The following is a 12,434-nucleotide window of genomic DNA, read 5'->3' on the forward strand; positions in this document are numbered from 1 at the left end:
GGTGTGTCGCGCTTAGGTGGGTGGCTGGATCTGTTTCCTCCTCCACGCCATTTCCCCCCCACCTGGCACCGGCTTCGTGTCGCCAGTTTAAAGGCCCAGGGACCGCTGACCGCTTGAGCTCTGTTCCAGGGAGGCTGCCCCGTGGACAAGACGCACAGAAACCAGTGCAGGGCGTGTCGGCTGAAGAAGTGTTTGGAAGTCAACATGAACAAAGATGGTAATAAGTACAGCTTTTTACTCTTCTGATGTTGAGTAGTAAGTAATCTACATATACAGAAAAGACGTGGCATTCATCTGCACGTAGACCATCTCCATTTCTTTGTCCGATTCTGGGAACTGGCCTCAGGTCGTATCCTTCCCGCCTCTCCGCAAGAGCCCCCTGCCCACCCGCACTGACCTCCCTAAGGAAAAACCCATGCCCACGGAAGAAACCTGCGTCCCACAACTACCTCCAGGAAGGCAGCGTTCCCAGGGACCTCACTCGGTTGTGGACACATGCGCGATATTTCTTCCCTCTCATCCTACCTAATTCCTCTTCACGCCTCTCCTTGCAGGCTTTTTGTGCACCCGGCCCACCCAAGCCTGTTAAGATCTCGCAGTCCGGGGGAGGAGATAGTGGAGCCGAGGAGACAGTGCGTTGGAGGAGGGAGGGCAAAGACAGAACCCCTATTTTCAAATTCACCAAGATTCCAAAGTCAAGAGGGCCATTGTGGAAATCTGGGCTTTTCCAGGGCTTTCTTTGAGTTCTACAGAAAGGGGCTGTAGAGGTAGGGTGACGCCTTTGTGTGTCTCGGACACCCAACTCCCAGAAACCTGATAACACGTGCAGCAAGAACTAGGACTTCTGGGTGCTTCTTGGGCATAGAGCACAGTCCAAGGGTATGACCCCTGGCGGCCTGGGGGAGGGCTCCCCAGGGCGGGGCGGGGACGGGTGTAAATGCCCAGAGGGAGGAATGGGGACTCAACACAGGGTGCGAAGTGGAATTTGCTGTGGCGGCGGCCGGCGGGGTTGGCAGCCCTAGGAGGTACAGCGCCCATTGGGGAGAGCTCTTTCCTCCGCAGCTCAGATAGCAGGAGGGAGCGTCCCACCTGTTGATCTTGTGTATTGACAAGTTGTCAAGCTAGGCGAGCAGAAGATTGCCCTGAATTAATTTGTTTGTTTAAACTGTTGGTGATAATTGTCACATCTCCTCTGCCTTCCTCCAACACACTCCTAGACCGAGGACACTTCCTCGTCTCATCCTCCAGCGTCCTCGGGCTGAGGTGCTATTTTCCTGAGGCCAAACGGCTTGTCCGCGTGGGCGGGGTTGGAGATTGGGGTAGTCAGACTTGGACCGAGCGAAAAAAGTCCGTGCAGAGACGTCGTGCTTGGCTGGGCGCAGTGCTCCCACTCTCCTTGGTTGTGGACGAGAATACCAAGCTACTCTCTCCCAAAGGGTCTGTGTCCCTGCAATCTCTTCTAGGTGGACAGGGGCCCTGAACAGACAGAGAGCACATCTAGTCTTGCTCGAAGCTTGTCAGTATCCTGACACTTTGTACCGGGCTCCTCTTCTCGGCCTCGGCTTCCTAATGCATACAATGTGGCAGTTAGACGATCTCAAGAATACCCTCCGCACTCACATTCCCTTCACCTCGCCTCGCGGGGACCTTGCCTGCCTCGGGTGGCCTTTGGCTCTGCAGCGTGGCAGCGGCTAAGTGTCGCTGAGACTCTGATCTTGGCTGTGCTTCGGTCTATCTCTGCAGCTGTGCAGCACGAACGGGGGCCTCGGACGTCCACCATCCGCAAGCAGGTGGCCCTCTACTTCCGTGGACACAAGGAGGAGAATGGAACTGCGGCGCACTTCCCCTCCGCCGCTCTGCCGGCACCCGCCTTCTTCACCGCGGTCACGCAGCTGGAGCCCCATGGCCTGGAGCTGGCCACCGTGTCCACCACCCCCGAGCGGCAGACCCTCGTGAGCTTGGCTCAGCCCACGCCCAAGGTCAGCGGTTTGCTAGGCCCTCGAAGGCAGGTGCCAAGCAAAGGGCGGAGAGGGGCGCACCCCATGTTTTCAGAGCTGGGATGGGTCGGGCAAAAAGATGGAGAGACCTCGAAGGGTACTTAGCCGGGCCCTGGAGGGAGCTCTGGGCCTCTCGCTCTTCTCTGTTGAGCCAAGGGTGCTCAAACTTTAGTGTGCACTAAAGTTACTCCCTGAACTGCTATAAATGTGGACTCCTGGCCCATCCCCCAGAGAGCCCTTTCCAGCAAGTTCCAGGGGTTTCCCTTGGAACCTGCACCTTAAGAAAACGCCCTGTGTGGAGCCCTGTTTGAACTGAGGTCAGTCTAGGAACGCCTCTGGAGGCCAGAAGACCAGACATTTGTTTTTAGAAGAAAGGAGTTGCCTACAGCTAGCAGAAGAGCCCCTGAGTTGCAACTCTCAGGGGTCTATTCTGTTGGGCAGAGCTGTGGGTCCCTGGGCAAAGCTGAGTGCATCCTGTTAGGGACAGTTTCTAGAAACTGGCTTCATTTCTCACTCCCCCCTTACTCTCTCATGTGAGCCACATGTATTTACAACAGGATTGAGCTTCTACTAGCATGGCTACAGCCAGACCCACCTCAAAAGTCTCTAGGGGGCACCTAGAGATTACCCCGCAGGCTTCCAGATGGTACATACCCAAAGCCCTCACTCCAGGCCAAGAAGGGCCCTAGATCTTCCTCACAGGAGGGCCAGCTGCAGCCCCACACTGCAAGGAAGCCAAACACCTGGGCACATGTGCACGCACAATATTTTATATTGCTTTCTTACCCTTGATGTGTATAATAAGCTTGGGAAAGTAGTGTTATGAATATGTTGTCAGTTATGAATGGGAGTGCTCTGTGAATGATTAAGATGTCTAATTGAAATATTTCCATAATATACTAATCCTTTCTAAAAATACTCATATGCATATTTGTGTTTGGGATGCCTATTAATTTATACTTTTTTTTTCCCACATCTATTTTTATTTACACAAATGCAAGCAGCTCTTGTCTAAATTGGGAGACAGGCCTGGCACTTGGCTCAGCCCAAGGAAAACTTGTTACAGGGGATAGAAAAGCCAGATGCCCCTCTGGAAGGAACAGACCCACAAAGAGTGGAAATGAGTCTCTTCCAACAATTTCTCAAATGCTATAGGTATAGAGATTTGGTTTTTATCCCCCCAAGGCAACTGCCCATGTAAGCAGAACATCTAAATTCCTATCTCCTTCCTTCTTCTCACTAGAAAATTAAAAAGTTGGCTCGTCTTGCAAAGCTGTGGTTTCTTCACTTTCTGATGTCTCTGTTTCTTCCTCAACCAGTACCCCCATGAAGTGAATGGGACCCCAATGTATCTCTATGAAGTGGCCACAGAGTCAGTGTGTGAATCAGCTGCCAGGCTTCTGTTTATGAGCATCAAGTGGGCTAAGAGTGTACCAGCTTTCTCCACCCTATCTTTGCAAGACCAGGTATGATCAAGAGGGCCCTGAGGTCTTGCGGGAAGTAGATTGGGAAGAAGCGACAGTAGTCAGTCTTATGAAACTACAAGTTACCTAGATAAATTGCCAAGGCCAGACATCAGTTCTTAACAGCAATGAGGAAGCTATTTTTACTAGCTTCTTTCTACAGGTTCAAGATATCTAGCTATGGAATCCTTACTAAGAAATGTAATTAAGTTATTTCATGAAAGTTGGATCTGGTCTATGAAAAACAAACATACCTAGACATTATCTCTTTTTTTAAAAGTTTAATTGAACCATTGAAATTAATCACAAATTTTTAAAAACCGTAATGAATTTTTAAATCCTTAGTAAAACAATGCTTTCTTAAAAGCATTGGAAGTGAGAGAAATAGATAAGAGTATTCTGTAAGATTTTTGGACCTAGTCTCATTATTCTACATTCACAGCTTTATATTTTCCATTCTGATACTCACAGTTTTGGCCACTGATTCATAAGCACGTAGAATTAAAGGGTGCATCGCACACCTCCTGCAGGCTAATTCTCCTTTTTAAGTATTTTAAGAGATTTTGTAAACAAATAGGCATTGTGCATAATTCTGTTGTAAATGAAATTCAGAGGCAGTAAAAGTATGTGCTGCTAAAAATTGCATCGGACCAAAACCCAGAAATTTGCTGTTAGGAACATCAGAAACGGCTTCTGCCAGAATTTTCTTAACCTGAAGGGAAAGAAAGAAAACCACTGGCTATTACGGGTGCATTCATGGAAATTAATGACAAATTTCCCAAAAGCCTAATAAGTAGTTCTAAAAGCAAAGGATTTATTTCTTTAATTCATTTTATACCCAATTAAAGCATAATAGTCCCCTTAATATGAAGTACGTTTCCTACAGAGAGACCTGGCAATGTGCTAAAAACATCTAATCGTCCAGCATGGAATGTTCTTTTTTTCATGACCTGGACTTTCAAACATGGCCAGAATTAGATATTGTTTACCTTGCATTTTTAAATTATTATTTTTGTATTTAATGTAATAAAACTAAAAGCTTTTTGAAATTTAATCTTTTGATTTTGGTTACAAGCCTTCACAATTCAGCTCTTAGCTTTCAAAAGGAAATCCTTTCACAGAAATCATCCAGAATTGGCTGTTTTTTTAGAGATTTTTCAAAACAGATTTTTCAAGATGGTTAGGTTCCATCTTTGACCATGTTCACTGGTTGGCTTTAACCATTTGCTGTGTGTGTGTGTGTGTGTGTGTGTGTGTGTGTGTGTGTGTGTGTGTGTGTGTGTGAATTGGCTATTTCTTTTCTGAAAACAAGTATTTATAGACTCTTTAATCCAAACAAAATTTATTTACTGTCTGCTACTCAGCCCTTTGGTGGAAACCCTTCAACAACTAGCAAACTGCAGTGAAGTGGAATCCAGTATATTCATTTAGAAAAGGAGCCAGATTTTCGTTTTAAATATTCAGTAGCACATTTTATTAGAATGAAGATGACAAGTACCTTGATGCTGTCCACTTATGAGTCTCAGAAAAATCAGGCAGTGAGATGAGGTAAACTCAGCAAAACCCGATTAACATAATTACACCCTGATTTCCCTGCATGCCTCTTGGGAATTAGTGATCTCTCTCTCTCTCTCTCTCTCTCTCTCTCCATCCATCCATCCATCCATCCATCCATCCATCCATCCATCCATCCATCCCTCATCTCAGCCCAGCCCCCTACCTCCACCAGGAAATGGGGGCCCAGATCTGCAAGCCTAGTCTGGAGCCTTCAATCCTGATAATATCAGCATTTTTTTTTTTTTTTTAAATGAGGGGAATCTACCTGCTGAGCTGCTGGTGGCATTTCATGGAGGCTGGGTCTCAGGGAGAAGTTTCTGGGTGGTCAAGAATGAACAGATGGGAGGACCAGAAGGGTAAACCTTTTCCCATGGGAAGAAAACTTTTGGGGTTTGGAATGGCTGACTCTCAAATGCTTATCTATAGGCACCTTCTCAAAAAGGAAAACAAGGGACAGCTAGAATATTCAGAGGAAAAATTACCGAGGCAGGCATTTAAAAACACTTTTTAAAATAATGGAAATTTACATATTGAAATTGTTTATAAATTTATAAATTACACACTATATTATATTATACATCTATTGTATGACAGCTGATGCTTTTGGAAGATGCTTGGAGAGAACTGTTTGTTCTAGGAATAGCACAATGGGCCATTCCGGTTGATGCTAACACTCTACTGGCTGTATCTGGTAAGAATTGCACAATTTAATGACTTTGTTGTAGAAATTACCATAAAAATACATTACTGAAAAAAGAACAACATGTAAAGAATAACAAATTCCTGCAAAAAATGAACAATAGAGTATACCTGTCATTTATAAATCTATATTTAAATGCAAATAATGTTGTTTTGTTGTATTCATGACTGCTTGCATTGTTATTTAAATGCAAATTACTGTGTTTGTTATCATCCAAGAGAAGATTTTATATTAACTTTCATACAATATAGCCAGTTTACATGGAATCAGATATCTTAGAGTAACAATTGAATAGATATTGATATGCAGGATTTTGTCAAAAATCAATATTAAATTATGAAAATGCCTTCATATTACAGCATTTATTCCATATTTTTATTCTAGGCATGAATGGTGACAACACAGATTCCCAGAAGCTGAACAAGATCATATCTGAAATACAGGCTTTACAAGAGGTGGTGGCTCGGTTTAGACAACTCCGGTTAGACGCTACTGAATTTGCCTGTCTAAAATGCATCGTCACTTTCAAAGCTGGTAAGCAGACACAGACCCCTGTTTCTTCTCCTTCCCCAGTTCTGCCACCTCACTAATTCAGTTACCTCAAAGTACAGACTGACCTTTGCAAAAAGAGGTGATGGTTTTCAAAGGAGCTGAGACTAGGTCTGGCCCCATTTCGATAGTCGTGGGGACTTGTGTGTTCTGCTGGCCATCCACTTCCAGAGAGGCACTTCCTCCATTTGCATTTCCTGTGCCGCCTATCACAGTTTCCTGGTCTTCATTTCTAGTTCCTACACACAGTGGTTCTGAACTGAGAAGTTTCCGGAATGCTGCTGCCATCGCAGCTCTTCAAGACGAGGCTCAGCTAACTCTCAACAGCTACATCCACACCAGGTGACTCTTGTTTGCCTTGAACATGTCCTTAGGAAAATTGCTTCCATTATGAATGTGTGAACAAGAATAAGCCAGTTCAGACGTTGTGACTAATTATTCTGTTGCCAGCCAGTTAATTTAGTTAGAATCTATGTCCTCACCTATCTTGCAGGGTGGGTGAGAGGAGCAAATTAAACTAGATTATCAAAGTGAAAGCATTGCCAGGCACCTTACAGCTTACCTGGCTACACAAGCTGATCCATCAAAATAGTTGAACACATTTATATGAAAGGACCCCAGTGTGGGAAAGGTCAAAATTGAAGGCTAAAGTGGTATGGTTGATATAGTAGAGAGTGCTCATGTCATCCTTTAAAAAAGGCAAGTACCTTTCTTTGGATGCCAATCCCAAAGAGAAGGACCAGAGAGTCCTCTAGAGAGGCCATCCTGACCCACAACATAACTGCCATCTAGCTTTGGTGATTGGTATCTGTTGGTTTACTTTGAGTTATAGCATCCACCAGGTTACTTCTAGCCAAGGGCCCACTGGCAGAGACTGTTCTTATCTATTTGTAGAAACTCTCAGCCACTGGGGCTCTTGCAGTGCTCCTCCTGGCCCACCAATGGACAAGTCCACCAGGAGGTATAGACATTCTGTTTCTATTTTCGGATGATAAAAAGCAAGGTTTTTAAAGAGCTGTGGAAGCTTGCTGGCCTCCTAAGTTAGGTCTGGGGAAGGAAGATCTGAGGTTACAATAGAGTTGCTACTCTTGTTTATTTTCTAGATTGGTCTTGAAGGGAAGCCCATGGAGTTTGTCTCTATCTATCATCCCAATATCACCACAGACACTGTGTTGAGAATAACTAAATCACATGGGTAGAAGCTGTTAAATACCTCCCTCACGTGAGGAATCAGCGGAACCCCAAGTCGACTCTATCCATTTGGAGTAATACCACTTCCGCTAGGATCTCCTTATTTTATTATTGATCCCTTTTTTGTATAGTAATGAATAAAACTGTTTCCTGTCCATGGAATACCATTGGAACCATGTTGAGTGATAGTCCAATGTGTATATGTTTTTCTAAATTAAAGTGCCATGGTTTTTAAATTTAAAATCCACATTAAATTTTAGAACGTATATAATAGGCACTGAATATTTGTTCAAAATTATAAAATGGAGCGGTATATAGTTTTCTTACTAAAAACTAATTTGTATATCATAACTGACCTTTGACATTTAGACCCATTAAGGTTTAAAGAACATCAAACTGAGAAGAATATGATATCCATTTACTGATTCAGTCAAGCCTTTGCTGAGTACTGGCTCTGTGCAGGGCTGCTGTGAGCACCAGAGAACAAAACACTGCCCCTGGTTCTTGCATGAAGTAGGTAGAAGTGTTACTCCAATTCGGACCAGAGAAGAGAGAAAAGCAAGGTGGGAAGTGGGAGAGATGAATTCTAGTTGGGAGAGGGGTGAGGGAAAATCTACAAAGGCTGATTGATGAAGGTGACAACATATGAGCTGGTGTCCTTGAATGGCAAAGAGAAAGGGCACTCATTAGAGCCAGTAGAGGGGCTGGTAGAGGTGCTGTGGGAGGTGCCAGAGAGGTGGTTAAGGAGAATCTGAGAGAGCCTGGTATACCGGGAGCTGCCTCTAGGGAGTCCTGAGAGAATTAAACCACAAATTAACAAAAGTCTATTTTAGAGAAAGGACAAGTATACTACTTCTCCTCAACTCTCAAAACGAAAATTATTCGCGGAAGGAGCACATCTGCTTTGACATGAACTTCTTTTTTCATGATATCTGCTACAGTTATAATTTAATATTAAGATTTAGAGTCATACATATGACAAAACTGACTATGCCTTATTTCTTAGCTCCTTCAAATCAGTGAACATTCTTCTCTAGCACTTTCCTGTCTAGAAAAATAAAATCTGAAATTGAAATGAAAAGTTAACATAGCAAACTGAACTAATTGTCCATTAATTGTTAATATTGCCAATTGAGCTAATTGTTATAGCTCTGTGAGCTATTTCGCTAATTATCTAGGTCTTGAGAAGGCTAGGAATTGGTGTTTCACACAAAGTATGTTATAACTGAAGATCAAACACTTACACCTGAAAAGAAAACTTCTAGTTATCTATGCTAATGGTGAAGTCAGGGGTATAGATATTCTAAAAAATAATTTTGAGAGGTGGTTCCATAGAGTGGTGGTTAGCACGTCTGCTTTACACGCAGAAGGTCCTGGATTTGAGTCCCAGTGGAGCCACGGCTCATACCCTGGTGTGCCGGGGCCAGGTGCACGCTGTGAGTCCCGCCTTCAGAGATCCATTTCTTAAGGGGAGACAGCAACATCTGTATGTCAGGGGTGGAAGTGGAGGAGGGAAATAAAAATAGTAATAATAATAATAAATTTGAGCAACGTGAGCCCCGCCTTCAGAGATCCAGTTCTTAAGGGGAGACAGCAACATCCGTATGTCAGGGGTGGAAGTGGGGGAGGGAATAAAAATAGTAATAATAATAATAAATTTGAGCAGCCAAAAACACGCTCTCTGTTTCTGTCTCTATCTCTGTTTCTCTCTGTCTCTCTCTGTCTCTGTCTCTCTCTCTCTCTCGCCCTCCGCTCCCTCACTCTTCTCTCTCTCTCTCTCTCTCTCTCTCTCTCTCTCTCTCTCTCTCTCTCTCTCTCACACACACACACACACACACACACACACACATACACACATAGATTATTATTGTTTCTAGGTAGTATGGTACTCCACTTATAATAGACAAGTCATTCTTGTGACCGACTAACCAGCTTCTTCCTAACTACAGAATAAAAGAAGTGGGTGTAGGTGAGTGGATTATCTACTCACAGAGAATCCATACTTAATTGTCTATGGATTCTCCGACATCCATCCTTTTTTAAAGTAATCATTTCCCACAGTGCTTTCTCACCCCAGGGACCTTCCGGCATATTAGGTTGCAGACACGGTGGAGGCTTGCCTAGGCAGCCACTGTGTTCCACCCACTGCAGGGTTCTCTCTCCTCTGCCTGGGAAGGGAAACAGAGCTATCGAAGAGAATAGTTGCCAAGGTGAAAGGGAGATGTGGGTCTTGGGATTTCTTTCCAGGATACGTGGGACATACTTTTAGGAAGGAGAGCAAGTGGTGGGATTTAGGCTTTTTTTTTTTTTTTAATGTAGATAAGCTTCCCCATTTCCTTATTACATTTATTAAATGTGGTGTGGTGGTCCCTGTCCATGAGTGTTCATGAAGCTGGGCAGGGAAGCAACCAAATAAAGTTCTCAGAAGACCAGAATGAATTATCAGCCTTGTATCAGGTCGAAGAGAGAGAATCTTGTGTGCCCCAAACCAGGAGACAAGCAGGAAAGTTACTGCTGGTGACTCTGTTTGTAGGGTGGAGTTATGGGGCCGTTAAAGTGTTTGGTTACTTAGCTCTGGAGAAGGAATTTTGATATCAGTCAGTTTCTAGCACCTTTTGAGTATTGGATGAGCCCGGCTCAGTCACAAGATACATGTCCCCAGAGCTTAGTCTTTTAGGTAATTTGTTTCAGTGGAGAGAGCCCGCCCCATGAAGTGTAAAGATACCTTTTTCCAAGCTATTGACCGAAGAAGCATCAGGGCTACAGTAAGAAGGTGGCTTATAGGCAGCAGAAAATTGAACTTGCACATCTGAGCATAGATGCATGTTGGACACCAAGAGAGGAAATTGTTAGGCAATTTCTCACATCTTTAATTATACGTCAATTTCATTGACATGAAAGTTGGGTGGCACTGCCACCCAACAGAACTTGGTCTTTAATTTGCAATGTAATAAGGATGGAATTATTCCTGAGAGTGACTAAGTGTAATGCCTGAATAATAATTTGGAGAATTTCCAAGAAAAGGAATCCATTTTATTTGAGGAAAATAGCCTCGTGAAGGAGCCTGGAGAGTAAGAAAGTGTGGATGCTGCTACTAGCTTTCTCATCCATACCATGGTTGTTTCCTACACTGGCAAACTTATGTTTATTATTTAGCCTAAACTTAGTACCATGTTTCTAAATTCTCTTTACTCCAAACAAAATACAACCCCATTGCTGATGTCGAGAGAGTCACCATGTGATTTTGGCATCATTTATGTTCTCCAGGCCTCAATTATTTTACCTACAAAACAGAGACAATTTGCCTGTCTAGGACTCTGCCGTAGGGAGAGTGTTTAAAGAGGCCCAATCAGGAAGTTATGCTGGAGATGGTGTGTGTTCAAGTATGAGGCATTAATTTCCATTAGCGATGGATCTGACCTTGCTTTCACGCTTTCTCCTATTCCAGATATCCCACTCAACCCTGTCGCTTCGGAAAACTCCTGTTGCTTTTGCCAGCTTTACGTTCTATTAGCCCATCAACCATAGAAGAAGTGTTTTTCAAAAAAACCATCGGCAACGTGCCAATTACAAGACTGCTTTCAGATATGTACAAATCCAGTGATATCTAAGCTCTTCAAGTCCCCACTTTTCAGGATGGGACAGTATCTGACGAACTTCTACCTGTGGAGAACAAGCCTCAACTAACAAACCTTTCAGGAAGCATACATCTGGGAATGTGGAGCCTTCAGGGGCGGGGGGGCGGGGGAAAACGTCCATGGACACAGAACAGTTCCAGTAGCTTTGATATGCTGCCTCGCCCAGGGTAGGGCAGCCAGGAAGGAAAGGGGGCGTAAGAGGACCGTCTGACCAGAGAACTCGCGGCTGCCATGCCTTGGGAGGGCGCTGGATTGGAGGTTGTCACAGGCCATGCCACTCTGCCTCTCACTTGGACGATAGGGCTGAACTATCAAATGCTGAAACACAAGTAGAACTTTCTTTTCCTTTTTAGCATATAAAGTTGCGTAACCAAATAGAGCTCTGTGTATAACATCATATAGCAGCCTTCAGAACTATCTTATGATGGAAACTTTATTTTAAAAACAATGGTTAGGTTTAAAATCAAAAGTTTTATCAAAAGTTTCTTTTCTATTATAATACATCATTAAGTGGCCTTCAGAACTGAGTTAATAAGTGAAAGGTAGCTTATGCTGTGAGATTTGCTTTTCCTCTTTTTCCTTTCCTTTTTCTCTCTTTTGTTCTTCTCCTCCTTTTTTTTAATACCATAGGCCAGGCAACCTTGTCAAAGGAATTGGTGGACGAAAATGAGATTCTTACCAGGACTTCAGGCTAGATGACATCTCAAAAATAGAAGAGCTTTACTAAAAGAACAGAAGTCAAGGGAGGATGAATAAAAACAGCAAAACCAAATAAAGCGGAGGTGAATGATTGAGTGAGGCAGATAGCTGTCCCATTACAATAGTGTTGAAACCAAAGGCAATGGGGGTCCAAGCTCATGTTTCAACGAGTCACACCAGACAGGAAATGAACACAGATGTGATGCCGGAAATAACTTCAAGGAGATGAACACTAAAAGGTTTCTCAGTTGACCCACTGCTAACGAACAGCCTGAGACTCTTCAATGCCTTTCAGAAAACTGGTTTCTAGTAAAGCCTTGAATGTGCCCATGTGTGCGTGCGTGCATACTACACACATACACACATCGTCCTACATTATAAGCTGCTCCTTTGGTATGAATCTATACTTATGGAAATGTAGAAAGAAACATTTTAAAATAGCTGCTGTACTTTTCACATTTTGATTTATTAGGTACTAGCACTGAGGAAAAATATTCAGCACTTGGACTATCATAGGACGAGTAAAATTTTCCTTGTACAAAGTGAATTAACTGATTTGTGAAGTTAAAAGGTTGTACTCATTGTATTTACAAAGAATAAAAATATATTGAATTTAAACAAAGTCTTCCCAATTTATTAG

The 12,434-nt window shown here is 43.5% G+C and overlaps 1 protein-coding gene across 1 annotated transcript in view; it reads left to right on the forward strand.

The window, feature by feature from the left end:
• Positions 1-12,412, forward strand: part of NR2E1 (nuclear receptor subfamily 2 group E member 1) — a 23,444-nt gene extending 11,032 nt beyond the window's left edge. The window contains exons 4-9 of the mRNA XM_006926052.1: positions 1,744-1,979; positions 3,317-3,463; positions 5,612-5,708; positions 6,102-6,251; positions 6,503-6,608; positions 10,906-12,412. Coding sequence (XP_006926114.1) covers positions 1,744-1,979; positions 3,317-3,463; positions 5,612-5,708; positions 6,102-6,251; positions 6,503-6,608; positions 10,906-11,068 — 899 coding nt within the window. The 3' untranslated portion in view covers positions 11,069-12,412. The remainder of the gene's footprint in view (positions 1-1,743; positions 1,980-3,316; positions 3,464-5,611; positions 5,709-6,101; positions 6,252-6,502; positions 6,609-10,905) is intronic.
• The last annotated feature ends 22 nt before the right edge of the window (positions 12,413-12,434 follow it).

The sequence above is a fragment of the Pteropus alecto genome, unplaced genomic scaffold (genome assembly GCF_000325575.1).
Source record: "Pteropus alecto unplaced genomic scaffold, ASM32557v1 scaffold79, whole genome shotgun sequence".
Lineage (NCBI taxonomy): Eukaryota > Metazoa > Chordata > Mammalia > Chiroptera > Pteropodidae > Pteropus > Pteropus alecto.